The sequence below is a fragment of the Leuresthes tenuis genome, unplaced genomic scaffold, assembly GCF_036924035.1.
Source record: "Leuresthes tenuis unplaced genomic scaffold, fLeuTen1.0.hap1 SCAF_16, whole genome shotgun sequence".
In the NCBI taxonomy this organism is placed as follows: Eukaryota; Metazoa; Chordata; class Actinopteri; order Atheriniformes; family Atherinopsidae; genus Leuresthes; species Leuresthes tenuis.
In genome coordinates, this window is record NW_027325370.1 from 24776924 (window position 1) to 24796745 (window position 19822).

The 19822-nt window shown below is 41.7% G+C and overlaps 1 protein-coding gene across 1 annotated transcript in view; it reads left to right on the forward strand.

Annotated features, from left to right (window-relative positions):
* plxna2 (plexin A2) overlaps positions 1 to 19822 on the forward strand; it is a 185074-nt gene that overhangs the window by 15308 nt on the left and 149944 nt on the right. Inside the window, exons 2-3 of the mRNA XM_072366282.1 lie at positions 9543 to 10869; positions 16242 to 16424. Coding sequence (XP_072222383.1) covers positions 9670 to 10869; positions 16242 to 16424 — 1383 coding nt within the window. The 5' untranslated portion in view covers positions 9543 to 9669. The remainder of the gene's footprint in view (positions 1 to 9542; positions 10870 to 16241; positions 16425 to 19822) is intronic.

Consider the following 19822-nt stretch of genomic DNA (forward strand, 5'->3'; position numbering starts at 1 on the left):
TATCCACTCACAGAGGCTGTCTGGGTCTGGTCAGACTATAATGTTGATCCTTCTTTGACCATTAATCGAGTTTGGTGAGAAAACAGACGAATGGGTGGTGTGGGGACAGGACAAAGATGTTTATACTTTTACACTCAGTCTGGAGGGAAGAAGTGTGAGGCCGTTGGGGTTAGACAGTTTAACTCCTTGCCAGCGCTTCCATTGAAATCAGTCATTCTCGTGCCAAGTGTCTTTTTAAGGTGCGACTGATGATCCTAAGCAGGACCTCAGCCAGCACTAAAGCCTGTAGATGAAAGGAATTTCAGGCCTGGTGGCCATATTTTCAAGTGACCAGTAGCCTACTGTCTGTCAGGCGGAGAAATGTTTGTCTTTGCTGTGGTTGTTGAAATTTCCTTTAAAAGTTGTTGAAAACTGCCTTCTGATAACTAAATTGATCCAAAGCGCAACGTATCATCAGTTTAACAATAAGAGATAGAACATTTTTTAATGCTATGTTGGTTTTAATTGCAGAGGGTGCCCCCAAAGCATGAGTTGTGGATGTGCAGAGATTCCTAGGCTGGTAATGTATCAGCCAAGGGTCAAGTTTTGGTGGCAGTGTAGAAAAAGTTAGCAGTATTTTTATCTTTTTGTTTTTTCAATTAAATATATTGGGCTCTGTATTTTAAAACCTAACCATGTTTCCTAACTTTTAAGTATTTTCATTGGCTAATCTAGAGTGTTTTCTTTTATTGTATGATCTTAGTAAAGTCCTTTTAATGGGAGAAGAAGTAGTACAGCAGTATAGTGAAGGAAGTCAAAATAAAGATTAAAAAAAAAGAAATTTAAAAACAGCGGTGCTAGAGCTGGACTCAAGCATGATGGCCTGTTTGGGTGTCAGATATCTTCACCCCTCCTTCCCATCGACCTCCTTTCACAGTCTGTGTTAATTGTTGATAACCAAGTAGTGTAGAATGACATCTTTCTGTCGGCGTTTACTGTTGGCGCACCCGTTCCATCAGTAACCACAGAAGAAGAAAACATTTGGCAATATGCAGCTTTAGAGCAGTCTCCCTGTGTGGCGAAAAACTGATGCGCGTGGCTTTTGGCAGGATGTGACAAGTTGGAAATGAGAATGTGTTGTTTTCTAAAGTTCTTTCACTTTTCAATGTTTCTGTCACTCAGTATTTGTTAGATTTGGGTATTTTTAAGTGTGTCGACATGTCACATGAATGCTGTCCTACACAAAACCATATAGAAACAAAAATGTTGCCTTCTCACAGTTTTGAGCCTTTGTTGTGTCACTACTACATCTTTCCTTTTTTGAGCCTGTAGACCAGTGTAGGTATAACAAGTTAAATTGAGCTGCAGCACATATACACTAACCGCAGCTGTAGATGTCGTCAGTCAGTCTCATGAGAACTGGGATTAGCAGGATTTCTGCTTCATCATTGCACTAAAAACTGACCTAAAAGCTTCATGAAAAAGCTATGGGTTTTTCTTTTAGCCTTTGCATGGTGCATAGAACGGTTTCAGGATACAAATTAGTGAGGGAAAGGGAGGCTATGCACTCTCTGCTGTCATGTTAATTGCATTGACAGACAATTGATTTTAGCATTGATAGAGCTGCTGCTGGCAAAACACTTGTTACATGTTTTTATTACATCACTGGTTCCATTGTCATTGTTACAGCATAGATCACAGCCCCCATTTATAGATACAGTCTGTCACCATATGCGGAAATAACCTTTCATATTACCTCACTTGTATAGCATGTCCTCCCCAAGTTGTATGTGCACATCATGGGGATCTTTTACTATGTTTTTGATGATGAAGATCAGATGAAGAGTGCACCTACTGCTGAGTTTCCAGTACCTGGCTGTTAGCCAATCCAAAGCAGCTTTATCCTTTCAGCCAGCATGTGATTAGGGACCTGCAGGCTATATCATACAGTCCTTAGATGAAACAGTTGCAGGGAAAATTGAAGGGATTACTTTGATTGACAGGATTCCCATCATTTTTTCCTCTCCCCAGAAACTCTTATATAACCATTCCGGATTCTGGCTGGCTGAAATAACAGGTCTTGTTGTCTAATGTACATTAAGGCCAACAGGATCTTATCGAGATTTATGTTCACCTCCTTTTATCGACATGTCGTCATACAGTACTCTTTCCTCTCACTTTGTGACTGACCCCACTCGAGTATACCAGTCAGCCGCTACAAATTTGCTCCAGATAATGGCGGATGTAGCATGCCAACTTCTGGAGTTGTGGCTGCCGCTGTGGCTGTAACGGCTTGTTACCCAGCTGAAATAATGACTGCATGGCTCCTTCTCCTTTCTTCCTTCCTCTCTTCCCCTGCTATCCTTGTCTTACCTTCATCTTTTTACCTCCCTCACACTCTCAGACTTTAAGTAGTTTTTTTGTGTGTGTGCTTTGTCTTTCTCACCCACTTTCACAGGCCATCATTCACTGTTTCTGTCCCCTTATCTAATTTCTGTCTTGCTGTATTTTATTGCTTCCCCCATCATTGGCTCAATCTGATTGGACAGCTGCAAAGCAGAGGACAGAGTCCAACCACAGGCAGATAACACCTCTGTTGGGATAGTCTGCTTATAAAGAAAGCATGAACATTTACACAAACCAGTGAGACAAATGCTATTGAGATGCTGGTGCTTGCATGGAGAATGCACACAATGCTGTGGTCTGACCCTGTTTAGGTTAATGTTACCTGTATGTTTTTGATGTGGTGTTATGACCCATGCTGCAGGACACTAATGACTTAGAGCTTACATAATCTGATTGCAGGGCAGCCAGTTGAACTGAGCCCTTTACAAACTTCAATTGGTCGCTCATTCAGATCAACATTCCACAGGCCAAATTTTTGCACCTGCCACCCAGTGCACAAGCCAAATTCTTCATTTTGCCAAGTCCATTTGTCTGCTTTAGCAACTCTTAAATGTCCCATAAGATTTGACATTAAAAAGTAGATTCAGATATGGGAAATGCAAATGCAAGAATGCATTTTGAAGGTCACAGTTATAAATAGAAGCTTTCTCTCTCTAAATTTTGATTTAGAGGATCAGTCAGTCCAGTTGTATTTACGCTTTTCTTCACTCTTCCCTCCATATACTTGATTCTTCAATTTTGTAGGTGTTTTGGATACTGTGTGTTGCTGGAAGTCCTGTCTTTAATTTTGCATATAGACATTGTTCACTTTAAGATGCACCAGCAGCTGTTACTCATCACAGCTACTTCACCTGAACTGCATCTTGCCTGGCTTTAAATTAAACCACTATATTTGCTTTCAAAGTGACAGGATAGGGCAGCATCGGCAACATGCCTCCAGAATAGTTAAAGCCTGGCGATTTGATGATAAGTGTATAGTGTCAATCAAAAAGCCAGATTCACTTCCAATCTGTGTACAAGCTTAGGTGGGATATCTGATCCCGTGGTGTCTGCTGACATCCTGCTCCTTTTGCTTCCTTCACCTTCTGAGGATTCTTTCTTCTCTCACCAGGGTCCTTTACAATTTAGATTTATGGAAATGCCTCCTAATAGAAATCTGCTCTCACTGGATGACAGACAGAAATGATGAGGTGAACACTAAATACTACTACACCACCAGTGGGAGTGCTTGAGAGGATCACACCTTGGGATTCAACCACCAATTTAATAGGATAGGTATACAGGCCAGTTAACGGAAGCAAGGATTGATTGAGGGGAAAAAAAAGGGGATCATTTATGTACATCAGGGTGTCTGTATGCTCCTGTCTATATGAGTGTGAGACTTTTATTGTGCACATGAATATACTCATGTTCACTTTGTGGAAGCTGGAAGCTTGTGGAGTATTAGGGTGCAAATGAGCATGGCTGTGCATTTGTAAAAGGTGTTAGCTGTGGGAGCGGAAACAAAAATCACTAGAATGACAATGGCACCGTAATCTTTCTCGGTGGATGTCATAGATTTTAGGTGTAATATCAGCATGTGATTGAGGAGTGTGAAGTGGGAGGGGGGCTCAGCAGATGCGAAATGAGAAAGATTAGATACATGTGCTTTTGTTTGCGCTTGCAGATTAGTAGCGATGCCGAGTGGTTATTCTTACGTCATGATGAGATCATTTTATAGTAGGGTGCAGAACTTTTTATCCACCTCTCATTTCTTTATATTTTGTTTCCAAGGAGCTAGACTTTCGTGTTATCTTTTTAAGATGGTCTTCATCAATAGTTATTCAGTTCTTTTGGCTATTGGTTGCTTTTTATCAGTCTCCAGCAGATTAATAGCATCTGAATGTGATGTCCTCATGAGCAAGGAAACAAAATAAGCTAAGAGACCTGTCACAGCATCTGAGATATGCATGTGGTCATTTACTGAGGCCTCATCAGAAATGGTCTCCATGGAAGTGTGGCTGTCAAGATGCCATTCTTAAAGAATAGAGAATAGACTGAGGTATGCCAAATAAGGCCAGAACAAGACAAATCAGTGACAACAGGAGAGATGAATCTTCCTAAAAGCCTGGACCTCAACATTATTGAAGCAGTGTGGGATTATTTTGACAGAGGACAGAACAAAAGGCAGCTAACATCCAAAAAAGAGCTTTTGAATGTCTTTCAGGAAGCCTGGAGAACTATTCCTTAAGACTACTTAAAGAGAGTATGAAAAATGACAAGAAACCTGCTTATCTAAGAGACTTCAGGATAGAGAATATGCGTGGTCATACCAAATATTGTCTAATGAAAAAACTGTTTATGTCTCATATACTGTATTTCTATTTGTCTTGGCATATGTTTCATATGTCTCTGCACCAATTTCCAATGGCAGCATATAAAGGAACAATGATCTTTTTGCACAGTACTGCCTGTGGAGCATTATTGTGTTTGTAGTATAGTGTTAATCATCTCTTATATGCTTTCATTGGAGTAACTATTCTAAGAGGCTGAGGCAGGCTGACACACTGTGACTGCTTTCAATGGGTGCAATTCAGTGAAAGGCGAGTGAGGGCCTCGCTGCAGGCCTCTAAACTCATACGATCATGAGCAAGTGCCCTGATATGGGTCACTAACAAAGATCGTGCTATTAAGCACTGAATGCAAAGTGCTCTGTTAGAGTGCCCTTAGAGCACATGCCTAATTGTGGATAAGTGTGCATTAATACACTGTGCGTCACTGACTTACAGCTCTTTTAGCCATAGCTCAGAGCCTTGTGCATATCACGTCAAAAGACAAACAAAACAGTTTGGAAAAGGTCAAGTTAGAAATTTGCACAGTGTTTATTTAAATCAGCAGCAACATTATTTTTGTCTTCTGAAGCTGTGAGCAAGCCTTTGTGGTACTTGTGCCACTGCAAATTCTACCTCGTTCATTTTTAGCATCATTAATTGTTATAGAGACATATTGGGCATATTCAGCCTGCTCCAACTATGCAGAACAGAAAACCAGACAGAGTGAAGGGAATGCAGTTACTGGCAAGGTTTTTGAGGATGCTATCTCTCCGCTTTGCTATCATGTCATGTCCATGTGGTGGCCGGAAGGAAGGATGGATGGAACAGGCACTGGAGCAGAGAAATCCATTTTTATATTGAGCCAAAAGAGTGTATAAATATAACTCACGCCCAACAACACAAGATGTCAACGAGTCGTCTCATTAGCTCCGCTCTTCATGGAAGTGAAGAGAGAAGACTAATGGACTTACCTCCGCTGCGCTCCTATAGAAGATCTTCCTTAAGGGAAGATTCAACTTTTCTATTTTAACTATGCAAATTGCCACATCAACTGTAAAAAGCTTACCAGGCAAAAAATGTTAAACAAACCTTTCACTTTTCTTGACTAGCTAGTTTGTTGATTCTTTTTTTTCTCCCCAGATTGTCTCTTTGATTTGTAGCGTATCACTTTTACTTAAGAATTTAGATTTACACGCTTTACATTAATCCTACTGAGAATAACACATTAATCCAAGGCATGAAATTATGATCTCCCATTTCCATTTTTTTAACCAACAACAATGGATTTAGCTCTGTAAACGGATTTGGTTTGTGTTCTTTATCTTTTGCAGTACAATTGCTGTGAATATGAATTTAGGAGATCAAACAAATGTGGCTATATTGTTAAGAAGCTTACCATGTGGGAACAAAAAAGAAAAAATGCACAAAAGCAGCAGACCTGCTGTCTATTGTAGGCTGATAGAGCTGTTCCCACTTCCCAAAGCTACTTTCCTCTGTCAGTTTGCTGACTCCTAGACTGCCTTCGGGCTGTTTTGTCCACAACCCATAGTGATTGTTTGCAAAGCTTACCACTTTGCATTTTCTAATTTCTTTTTCTGTGCGTCCTGCTGCATCTTAGCATCCTTTCAGTTCACTACAATGTGACTACTTTGACCATGGTTGGCATTGCCACTGCATCATGCCCAGTGGCAGGGGAAATCACCAGCATTTCAGCAGGGAACCCATAATCAGACACAGTGACAGAGCACAGGGAGCCAGTGGGACCAGTTTGTTTAACAAGCACTCGGAAGCTGCATGGCTGAGTGTGCCAACGCAGTGTTTTGTGTGCCTGACTATTCATTATGAATGGGAAGTTTTGGACAAACTGTCTTTTCGCCAAGCCATGATCACAGCCTGCGTGTACACTGGAATGTGAGTCTCTCTAGACTGTCTGCTCCTCTTTCTTTGCCTTTCGTGTTTGCAAGATGAATATTTGAATGTAAATTTACGCTCACTGACCTGCACACGTGGAAGGTGGAGATTTTATATTCTCACACACATCACTTAAGTCTTCATTTCTGCCTTGGTGCACTAAACTTTGGGTTGTCAGAGACACACATACAATTTTTCATTGTGAGTTTAAATACTGCTGATAATGAGTCGATTACTGTTTGCAGCCACAGCATCAGTGAGAAAAAAATGGTGTTGTTGACTTATATCAACTATCAAGAGGTGAAAATGCTGCCCTATCTTTGACTTCCACCTCGCCCACAATTTTATTTATTGCTGCAACAGTCATGCCCTCTTTTTTTAGGTCAGTAGGTAATTGTGTTTAAGAATGAATCATTCCTGGCTGCATTTATATGTTAATGTACTTCTCTGTAGCTCTGACTCCTAATAAACAAAAGAGAGACGTGGCTTTGAACTACAGAGCGCAAGGGGTGATCCGATGTTGTTTTTATTCTTTTCAAGTCTCCTCCACAGCTGCATAGTACTGAGAAGTCTGTGTCATGCACGACAAAGAGGTGGTCATGCAATCAACTTAAACAAAGACGTTGTTCCCTGCATTGAAAGCTGAAAGCAATATGAATGGATAACCTTGGTGGAGCCTTTTATTTACACCATTCAGACACTCTCTGCCTTTGCAGCTGTTGCCACAACTTAAGGGAGTGATGCATATATTTCTTCCAGCGATTTGGGAGGAAGAGAGAAATAGAAGGGAGAGGGGAAAAAAAGATAGAGGGGAGAAAATGTTGTATATTTGATTAAGGGGCGGGGGTGTAGCGAGAGCCCTAAAGGGCACAAGGCTGTGGTGTTTGAGTGAAAAAGCTAGCTCAGCAGGAGGCTGATTATGCCACCAAAGGGATCCACTTCGCACATCCAGCTTGTACAAACTCAAACAAAGGAGTGTAGCAGCGTGCAGGCAGCTGAAAGTGGGGCTTGGGGTCTGGCCCTCGCTGTTTTTCTTAGTAGCAATGGCACTTTTATGACCATGCTAATAAAGTGCCTCTGGGACAGAGCACCTCCCACGCCTCCGCCTATACACACGCCAAGAACAGCTTGACTGAGGCTTAGGACCTGTGTTTATGGACCAATGGATCAATACACCTCCTAAGGGTCTATATTTAAGGACAGAGCTGTGTAGCATACCCGTTGATAAAAGGGGGTGGGAAAGGACCCCAAGATGGCCATTACTGGATTAGACATGAGGTTCATGAGAGGGCTGACACTGTTCAAAAGGAATCCCAAGTCAACTTTGCAAACCAAACCCGGCTTGACTGCAGTCGCTGCTGTAACTTAGATCTTTTTGTATCTTGGCCTGTAACACTCCCTTCCTACCTTCAGCTGCATGTTAATTCAAGGTGCAGTTGCTGATTATTCCAGCCACATCTTTCCCCCTTGATTCTCAGTGCCCTCTCTGCTGCAAATGCAAATCTGGAGCGTGACAAATGATGTAGGGCCGTCTCTGACACGTTCCGGCCCCTGGCATCCCTGTGTCACTCCCCAGCTTACCTCCTTTAGCTCCACAGTAATTACCCTTGTTGGATCGCTACGCCTGATCATACTTGATTTCGAGATGCACTGCCATTCTCTCCACTTGTTAGCCTCTCATACTGCTTGGTTCTGATAGAGCACACTGATAATACTGCAGCAATGAGGCACACACAAACACTCACACAAGTACACACACATTGTGTATATTCTCTTGGCTGGTGCTTTTATGAGGGAGTTATGTACAGATATGACACGGTTGCTAATTTATTTAAATATGATTGTTGTGCCGGTGATTAATCCCTCCATAATCTGATCAGGCAAGCAGGAGATGAGTAGAAAAAGGATGAAAGAAAAGAAATGTAACGTTTAGAAATGATAATTAATAGATTCAGATTCGGTAAACTGTGCCCCTTAAAGGGCAGGGAGTGAGGGGAGGTGTGTGTGGAAGTGGTTTCCAATTTGTTCTCAGTTTGTTCCAGTAATAAGATCCAGGCCTTCTCTTCCAATGGATGAGATAATTAACTCCTGGGGACAGACCGCATAGAGCTCTATCTTTGGGTTTATGGCACATGCTGAGAGAGATCTCTGTAGGTACTGTAAGCTAAAGAGTTGCATATATTGCAGACTTTTCCTGATAAAGGTTTTTACTGATAGACAGAAAGTAGACAGTAGATTTCAGGGCATCAATTGATGAGTTTATTCAGGTAAAAAAATGTGAGAACAGGAGTTAAATTCATATTTCAAATGAGCAGGTTTATGCTAAATAGAAGAGAGCCCACAGTCAACATTTGTTGTTGGATTTTCATCTTAAGTCAGATGGTATGGCCACTAATGATTAGTAAAATGTGATTAGAGCTTGAACATATTGTCTTGTTTTACAGGTGAGCAGCAAAATAAGTCTTATATCATCTTAAATAAATTGCAAATGTAATTTGGAGAAAATATTAGATTTAAAATGCTGTTATTAGTTTCAAGGACAACCTGAAATGTAGTGACTCACTGCCATGTGTCCAAGTGCTGTCTGTGAAGGACTGTGTTGGCTGGTCTGTTCTTGGAAACCGCTCGCTCAGTGTGTGATGGCAGCAGCATTAGCATGAGTCAGATCAGGCTCATTTCCGCTGTTGTAACCTGCCTCTCTATCCTGCATTGTCTTTCCCTGTCCTGCAACTCCTTTGGAATGTGCACCATAATGGTTTCCACAAATTGTCTCTTTGAACCTCCACTCTCCTTCCCCACAGTACATTGCCTTACTAAGACTGAACATCGATGCCTTTTCACTTAGCAAATATTAGGTCATGTGAGTTTCTTTGTGTGACGAGTGACTTGTGCTGTGAAATCTAACGTCTCTGTTTTTCTCTTGTTTACTTCCAGAAACATGTGAAAACCTTTGTGACGCTTCGGCCTGAAAGTTAGCCTTCAACAAGAAAAGGTCACATCTCCTCTTCCTCTCATCCATTCTCTCTGCTCACTCAGCAGTTTTCTTGCAGGCCCATTAAACATGGAGGGCCTACAGGCTACCTGCAGAACTTTTTCACTTTATGCCAAGATAGGAGCAACAGCAGCTCTACTAAACTTTTGGATTTTAGCAATTCCTGCCATGTCAAGCGGGCAGGCGTTCACTAGTTTCCACCCTGAGCGACGAGAATGGGTTTTTAACCACCTGACAGTTCACCAAACCACAGGCGCATTGTATATTGGAGCCGTCAATCGTGTGTACAAGCTCTCAGGCAACCTCACTCTCCTTGTTTCCCATGATACCGGCCCAGAGGATGACAATAAGGCCTGCTACCCACCTCTGATTGTTCAGCCCTGCTCTGAGCCCCTTGTCTCTACCAACAATGTCAACAAGCTTCTCCTCATTGATTATTCCCAAAATCGGTTGCTGGCCTGTGGCAGCCTCTACCAGGGGGTCTGTAAACTCCTCAGATTGGATGACCTCTTTATTTTAGTGGAGCCCTCCCACAAAAAAGAGCACTACCTCTCCAGTGTCAACCAGACAGGGACCATGTATGGAGTCATTGTGCCTTCACAGGGCCAGGACGGCACCCTGTTCATTGGCACAGCAGTGGATGGTAAACAGGACTACTTTCCCACAATATCCAGTCGAAAACTGCCACGTGATCCAGAATCTTCTGCCATGCTGGACTATGAACTGCACACTGACTTTGTGTCCTCGCTCATCAAGATTCCGTCAGACACACTAGCGCTGGTTTCCCACTTTGACATCTACTATGTTTATGGCTTTGCCAGCGGGAGCTTTGTTTACTTTCTGACTGTTCAGCCAGAGACACCAGAGAACAGCATGTCATCCAGCGGATCAAGCAATGATCTCTTCTACACTTCTCGTATCGTTCGCCTCTGCAAAGATGATCGCAAGTTTCACTCCTACGTCTCTTTGCCTATTGGCTGCGTGAAGAACGGTGTTGAGTATCGGCTACTGCAGGCTGCCTACCTTGGCAAGCCAGGCCGCATTCTCGCTGCTTCACTCAACATCAGTGCCCAGGATGATGTCCTCTTCACCATCTTCTCTAAGGGGCAGAAGCAGTTCCATCGACCACCAGATGATTCAGCACTCTGTGTCTTCACGATCCGAGACATCAATGCACGAATTAAGGAGCGTCTGCAGTCCTGCTACCAGGGGGAAGGAAACCTGGAGCTCAACTGGCTCCTTGGCAAAGAAGTGCAGTGTACTAAAGCGGTGAGTTGTACTGAGTGCTTGAAAAAACCCATTCATATAATCACATCTCCATATCAGTAAGGCCAAAATTATGGGACGGTGCAACAACATTTACAGTGTTGCTAGTGTATTTTAACGCAGTACTGTGCAAAAGTCTTGAACTTTCTCTCATTTCTTTATATATATATATATCGTAGAACCATGAAATAGGAACAGCAGTTAATTGAATTATGTGTGGACATGAATGAAAATACAGAAAATAAGGTAAGAATTGGTGCAATCGGTTTGTTACCTTAGCTAGGAAATTGTTTTTGAATTGGCTCTATATGAATAAATTGGATTATTCTGAAATTAATCAATTATATTTCATTTGATTGCAATGAATTGAACTCCAATTGGCTTGAATGGACTATATTATTTAAGTTTATTGAGATGACATTTGTTGTAATTTGGCGCTATATAAATAAAACTGAATTGAATTGAATACAGTTTGTACAATTTTAACAAGCTTGAAAGTCAATCTTTGGTATGACCACCTTTATTCTTAAACATATTCTTAGACAAACTCTGTCATTTTAATATCTTCGGTAATGTTGAGTTTCAGGCTCTGGGGAGGATTCATCATTCCAAAGCCTGTCACCACTGATTTTCAAACCTGTTCTTGTGTCATGTGGCGTACCTCAGCCTTAGCTGCTAGTTTCCCTTCCTTAAGAATGGCTTTTCGACAGCCACCCTTTCATAGAGACCATTTCTGATGAGGCTTCAATGAACAGAAGAGGTATCAACTGAAGGGTAAGATGTGTCTCTCAGGTCCAGTGACAGGTCTTCTCTGGATTTTTTTCCTATTTCTTAAGGACATCACTTTCAGATAATCTTAATCTGCTGTAGATATTTTTATTAGGCCTGACACCAATTAAAAGAATTACAAGAAAGTCTGGGACTTGGAAGCTAAACATAAAGAAATGAGCGGTGACTTTTACACTGTACTGTATATGACAGTAAGAGAGTGACCCAAGTTTCTCAATGAGCCTTGACATCTCAGTGAGTTTTGGGGCGTGTGCTGTAAGGAAAATAAACACAGCAACCCAGAGTGCCTTGTATTACTTGCACTCCATTAACAAATGACTCTCACACCACATGTAACGATGCCAAATTATTTTGTAACTCTGACATCAGAGAGACTCCACTTTCAGTTGTATATCTGTGATAGAGATTCATAAATTACCAAGGCATTTGCAAGGATCAAAGTGATAACATTCTCCACTAGCACAATATAAATAAACACTCCTGTTTTAGATTGAAAAGTATGCGCGCATGTGTGTGTGTGTGTGTGTAGGTTTGGGAGGGGGGTGGGGTCGCTCGAGTTACTCTGCTTGTGATGTTGGTGTAGATCACACACCAGCCTATTCCTCTTAAAATCCTCAATTATCCCATAATAAAAGGCCATGAATCTGCTGCATGTTGTCAAGTAGAATTAAGTTTCTTGATTTTCTTCTGTTCCCATGAGGCTGCCATCCTCTGTGCTTTCATTCTGTAATTGCTAATAGGAATTTAAGATTATTAAGAATTAATGACTGACTAAGTGTATAACTAGCAAGTTACTATATTGTGCTGCTTGTACATGGGAGAGGCTTGTTAAAATGGGGCATATGCATGTGTTGTGTCGGGTTTAATGATATCTCTGTCCCTCATTGTGATGAAAACCACTGATTAGCTTATTTTGTTGCTAATCCCCCTTAGGGAACTCAATGGACCCCCTCTTATTAAAATCAGTAAATTCACCATTAGCCCTGTGTCAGAGGTGATTGTCAGGAGGAGGGAGATGTTATCTGGAACTGGCTACTGTGTTTCATTAGCTCCACTGAGAAGATGGAATACGATGTTGGAAAGAGCAGCATAGGCATCAAACGGAGAGCCGGTGGTGTATAGTGATGACAGTGCTGTGGTTGGGAGCCTTATTAACTGTGGGAGCTCAAATTCGAAAAAAAAATCCAGTTTCCCAGAAGAATCCCCTATCATCTCAGTGTGCATTGAAGGTTGCCAGCTGTTACTTGCAAAGCTGCACCTCCCACTCCACTCTGCAGGCATGCACTGCCGGTGATGTCCTGCTGTCCTCTCATGTTATACACCAGGGCTGCACAAGACGAGATGATGTTAAATTCAGTCCTCAAGGCTATGCCCTCCTGCTCAATAAACAGCCGATAAATCCTGAGCACATTATGGATTATGCAGATAGATGTCAATGGATGAGGAACTCTTAAATCTTTACAAATCACAAATGGCACCCAGATATGTCAACAATACTGATGTTCAAGCCTTCAGCTCAAGCTGTGTGGCTGCTTTCAAGTACACTTATTTTAAATCTAGTCTTTCTTAAATGAATGGGTTCTTGAGTCTCTAAGTGTGGTATTTTTAGAGAGCGGGGTGTCTTAGATCCATCAAATCCTCTCAATATGAGGTCACTCAAGGTTAGACCCACCTTAGAGACTGTATTTTTTCTTTTTTGGTTAACTGTTTGAGTGAATCACAAATTTGGTCTTTTTTCTCTTCATCCGTTTCAATGCTAGCAGCAGGTAGCCAGCGAGCTCAAAGCGGAGAACCTTAATTGTATGCCCAGATCTCATTCTTGTGGTCATTGGTCTGTGTGTATGCTTACATTCAGGATGGGAATAGAACTGAGGCTGAGCCAGGGGATTCAGACACAGCAGCCAATCAAAGATTTATCACCTAGCTGTCCAGCCTTCTGCCATCTGGAGATTCACACCATTTCTGTAGTCAATCCCATAGCGGAGAGCCGTGATGGGATTCTTTTGTATCAGACTGTCTGAGTGTGTGTCTATCTTCCTGTCGTGCTTTTTGCCCTACCAACTAATTAACCACTGGTGGGAGCAAAGGGGAGATATTGATAACACTGATATACCCAGGGAGTGAAACTCTGAAAGCTGATATCCTGTCACATCAGATGTATCCTTCATTCAGATTTCACACAAAATAGAATTACGTGTGGCAGCAGTGTCTTCATACTCTTTTGGCCACTCTTTGCTCAGGATAAATCAAGAGTGATACTGTACTGTGATTTGTTCGATAAGAATTAATTACGCAGGGTTACAATCTATAGTTAGTCTGACAACAGCTCAGCCAAAGAACCACTGCACTTCTTTACTAATTGTGAAATGTATGATAAAATTGGGGAAAAAGCAAAACAGGAAAAAAAAAATCTGCAAGATGGTGAACAAGACAGCTCGACTACATGGAGTCTAGGGGGATTTGAGATGTATGCCAAGTTTGCTAAAGCGTACATCATCTGAACAATCTACATATAATCAGACCCAAATGGCCGAGAGCCCATATGGTCTATATGTGAAATAGCTACACAATTTTTAGGGAGCTTCTATTCCAGAATCTGGAACTGACTGCTGTTCCTCCAGATCCCATTCGATTCATTCTGTGTGGCCATAAGAAAATGCTTAAAATAGACATAGTCTATTTATACATAGGACATAGTCTTATTGTACAACCTTAGAATAAAAGGATAAAGTAAGCTTGACAATTTTAAGTCCTGTAATATAGAACCCCTTAACACTCTGTGCTATTTTTGGAATAGGAAATAAAAGGACATGCCATAAAGTGAGGGGGCAGGACTATACGAGTGGAGGCGATTATTCACTGACAGCAGTATGGCTCTTGAAAACCTGTGTAGAAAGGTTTTACAGCCATGGTGTGTGGTGAGAGTCTGATCTTCCTCCCAGAGTGGGAAGTGTCACTCAACTTAGTCTGTATATACAGTCCCTAACAGGCAGGGAGACGCAAACAGAAACCAAGGCAACAAGGACACAGATGAGAGATAGCTATAGTGGCAGAAAGACAACTGATGAGCTGATGTCAGAGGAATGAATATTAAGAGGGTTCTGAGTGCGGGGTATGGGATATGTACATCTTGGGGTATAGAGTGGCAGTCTCACTTTACTTCACATGGCACATTGAGGTCACTGCCACTCAGACAGTGTCAGCTGACCCGATTCAACATCACTATTCACCTCCTCTTCCTCTACTGAGACGGAGGAAGTCTCCTCTCCAAGCATTTGTCTTAAGATGTTTTTTCTTACGGCCAAATTTTCTTTCTAACAAAAGTTAAATTTGCTAACCCAAGTCAGAAAAGTTAAGCATGGTATGGAAAGGGGAAAATGAAAGCAAACAAAGAAACAAAATTGGATTTCTGTACTATGATTTTTACATTGTTGCAGAGAATATGAACCCAAGACATTTCATGTTCTCTCTCATCAACTTAATTTTGTTTGTAAACACACACCCAATCCTGCATTTCAGGCCTACTACATATTCCAAATTAAGCTTGAATGGGGTCAAATAAGGGTTAGTAATGAGATTAAAAAGAATAACAATGTTATTTCAGACAGGTGATGTCAACAGCTGACTAACGAGATTTGCCTGCTGTCCTGACCTGTCCTCGATAGAGAATGTCAGTCTTGGACACCTCAATATGTGATTGCAAAAAAGGAAGAATGTGTCAAAATAACACCTGAGACACTATCATCAGTGTCTAGAACATCTTTTAAGTATCATGAGACGGAATAGCAACTTTACAAAGGTGTAAAAATGTGAATTTGGAATCTGTTGCAGGTCTGAAATGCAGAGGCGGATTTATATGAACAAATAAAATGAAGCTGATAAGACACAGCATGAAATATCTTGTATTCATCCAGTCTGGTTTGAAATGAAAGGGAAAGTAAGTCTTAGCTTTTTTTTCCCAAACTTTCTGATTTGGGGTTGTAGTATGACTGAATGGTATGGATTATTTTTCATTAAACTTACAAAAACATATAATTGCAGCCTCTTTGGATGCATGCATGTTTCATGGCTGCATGGTTATCACAGTGTGTGATAGTCAGTGCACATAGTTATCATGCAGTGTGTTTCTTCCTGCAGAGGGGTGATAATAGGGCAGGGTAATCAGCCACACTGACAGCAAGGTGGAGCTCAGTCAGGTGAAGCTGATGCATATTTTTGAGAGTGTAACAATAAGACAAACAATTGTTTAGCCAGGAGACTCACATGTACACTTCAAACTCACTCAGACCTTCCTCCATGTCCTAGGCTTACCTTTCTTGCTCTTTTATTTCCATCTAAGACTCTGACTCTGAAACTATTTCCACAGTGTTGTCTATGTCTCTTGATGTCACTGCCAGCTTAATCTTTGCTCATCTAATGCTCTGTATCTCAGTCTCTCCTCTTTACTAATTTATTTTTCTATAAGTCTGCCTGACCTATTTTTGTCTCTCCCTGCTTCTACACTGAAACATTTCTTTCTTCTCCAATTTTTCTCTTGTCTTTTATTTATGCTTGATTCTATAAACTTTGTTTTGCTCTGTCTGCAGCCGGTGCCCATTGATGACTCGTTCTGTGGTCTGGACATCAACCAGCCACTTGGAGGCTCTCAGCTGGTGACTGGCCACACTCTCTACACTGAGACTCGAGACCGCATGACTTCTGTGACTTCCTATGTCTACAATGGCTACTGCGTTGCTTTTGTGGGCACAAAGAGTGGGCGATTAAAGAAAGTAAGTACCATTTCCTCTCTTCCTGTCATCTTTTAGAGATTACAGATGATACATCGGGGCTAAGGTTGTCCAGGGGTTGTTGGGGCGCAGACACGGTGAAGAGCTCCCATTTCCGAGCAGATGGATCAAAGCCTGCAGTCAAACTGTCGGGGAAGGGTGATGGCAATGGCTAGCTCACTGTAATGGTCATTACTGGTGCCTTGTTAAGTGAGCTTCAGCGTTGCAGTGTTGAATAACCTGAGCTGACCTATTACTTTTAATAGGCATCTTTCTGCTCGTGGCCCAGTAAGAGCAAAAAGAGAGAGCAGACTCATGCCCTAAAGTTCTAAGTCTTTGTATGAGAGAATACAGAGGCCACAGAGGGTTATAGGGCTCCTGGATAGTTTGTAATGATAGATTTCACACCCCAGCCACAGGAAGAATGGTAGTAGATGAGATAGCACTGACAGGATTCGATAGTGAAAGAGCTGAAGTGCTGTGTTCTGGGTTCAGAGATGAGAAATGTGGTTGTACATTGTGCATTAATATGTTATTAGAATATTTGATTTTAGATGTACTAAGGTTGTGTGGGCACAACTGATTTATGGTTTTAAAAAAGGCTCCACTATCAAACCTCTGCTACGAACAGCTTGTTACTTTTGTTAAGTTTGGTATTGGCGGTCTTTGCCCAGGTTGCTTGATCTCCTTTTATCCATTATTGATCAAGTCACCAGTCAGGCTGTGGTGACTGTGCTGGAAGAAATATTCATGTGATGTAACCCCCTGTTTGAGCTGTTTAAAAATTCAGCACATTTTTTCTACTTGGTTAAATTGGATTAAAGAGCATTTTTCTTGCTATGCTGCTTTAACTTGCATATTGTTTTATCCCTCTGCTTCCTTCTACACTTCTGTCAGAGCTCCTCCCCCTATATCCCCTGCTTTGTGTTTGAGATTCCAATGCAAAACAGCCGTATTGGCTCTCAGACTTGCCTCTCGCATATATCCACAGTAACACTAAGCTGGAGGAGGAATTGAACAGGATATGAGAGGAGCACCTAGACAAAAAGCAGCTGCACAGCCCAGTGCTCACAGCACAAACATCTTGGTAGAGCACACACCCACAGAGATTGAACACATGACAGACAGAATAAGGCAGTCATGACAATTTCAACAACAGAACACAAAGAAACTTCCAGTAATCTATCATTGTCTGCATAATAAGTCATCATCCTCTCACTGTGATGTATCCCATATGAGCAAATGAGAGATGTTTAGCCTCTGGATACTTTAAATGTCTTAAAGAATAGATTACATGAATGATAATGAGGAAATTGTGTGTTTTAAAGGTATAAGAGGTAGAAACGGTGAGATCCAAAAACATAAAACACATTCAGACTGTTGATTGGAATTGTTATTTTAAACTGAAGCTATGGTACACCTTATGGGAAAGAAATTTGTTTGAAAACATTTGACTGGAAAAGGCACTGCAGCCAGTGTGCCGCCATTTGCATGCTGACGTGTTCATGGAAAATGATTTGCATGGAAGCACATGATTCACTGAGCTCTGACTGTTTACTTTATGTGCATGAAAGAGGGGATGACCACAATTGGCCTACCCACTGTAGCTGTCTGTGGCAGCATGAAAAAAGAAAGCGTTACTTTTATAATAGGTAATGAATAATCAATAATGCAGAATAACAGCCATGTTTAGAAAAATACTTCTTGAAACACTTTCATTGTGTCATCAATGTGTGCCCCCTGAGGTGTCACAGGTAGGGCAGAGGTATAGAGTGACCTGATGAGTCCTGGCTGCGGCTCCTCTGCAGAGGGATGATATGCTCCTACAGAGTTTTAGAAGGATGCTTGCAGGCTCCCTTTAGATCTGAGCATGACACAGCTAAGGTGGCAAGCTTGATGCTTTCCTGGTGAGGCAGTCTTATATTTTCACCTCTTTCATGCAACCCAGAGAGACAGAAAAAATGAGTAATGGCTGGAGTGTTGTGTGCAGGGATGCAGAGTAAGAGGGTGTGAGTGTGAGCCTTGATGAACAAGAATAAGAAAACAGAGAAGCAGGAATGGGCAGTTATAAAAGGAGATGGAAGAAGGTATTGGGGGAGGAAGGAAGAGACCACTGAAATGTGAATTTAGTGCCGCCAGAGAAACCAGGACTGCACCACTGCTTGTAATTGGATTGGCTCCCATCCCAAAGTTGCCCCCTCCCATCCTTCCATTTGCCGCTTCCCCATTCAATCCCGCTCCTCTTTTCCTCCCTCCACCTCCCTCTCACTCTCCCTGCAGACCAGCTCCTGTATATTCTTCTGTTTCCAGGGCTTTGCTGGAGCATTGCAAAGCATGAGGGATGGTGTTGGCGGATATCACTGCCTGTGGCAGGTTTTTGTAGGGATTGATTGAGGAAGAAGGGTTAAGAGGGTGGGGAAATAAGCAGACACTATGGTAAAGAGAATGCATATATAGTCAGATAGACTACAGAAAACAATAATACAACATTTGTTTCCCACATTCAGTGCAGCAGCACTCACATTCTGGGGTGATGTGTACAGACTAAAGCGATTACATTTTTCTGTGTGACATTGGATCAAATACACAGTCTGTACTTTGTGACTCTGAACAAATTATAGTTCTGTCATTCTACAGATATGTGTTACGTGTTTACGTGTCCATAAAGCTTACAGAAAGTGATTTTGATTTCTGGGTTGGCATCCTTGGAGGCAGTGATTGGTGGTGGAAGGCAGTAGTTGTTTACCTCTGCAGAAAGCTGCAGGAAGCCAGTCAATAGTCCAGACTTTCATGAATTTCTGAAGCTACACTAAAATGAATTCCAATCAGGATCAAAACTGTACCTATACGCGACTGTAAAACTAACTAATGATAAAATATCCTCTAGTTACTTAGCTTACTGCTCATGAGTTATTTCATTATTAAAAAAATTGACTTTGGTGTACATTCATATTCACAAGACTTGTGATCAAGATACATCTCCATCATCACACCAATGTATCTACTGCCCAAAGGCCTGCAGAATCTGTAGGTCAAATGACAGAGTAAATGCTTTCTGGATACACTTACTCAACAATTGCATCATCTAAACTGGGATAGGCTGTATGTGGTTAGCTTCACTTGCTTAAGCACAGACATCTTCCACATGGGGACTGGGACTGGCGGGATTCAACGACAGCATTGAAGAAGAGAGAGCGGAGCCTTGTCTTTGATACAGATGGAGATTGGGGGCTCACATGTAAAATTGGATTTTTAAAAGACGCCACAGCAATACTTGAACCGGGAGGTTAAATCATGCTCAGCAGAGTCACATCAGGATTCCCCCACTGATCAGAGTTAATTCACACACAGTGAGAGTGAACATCTTCCACCCCAGTTAACTTACAACAGCAGCAGAGGCT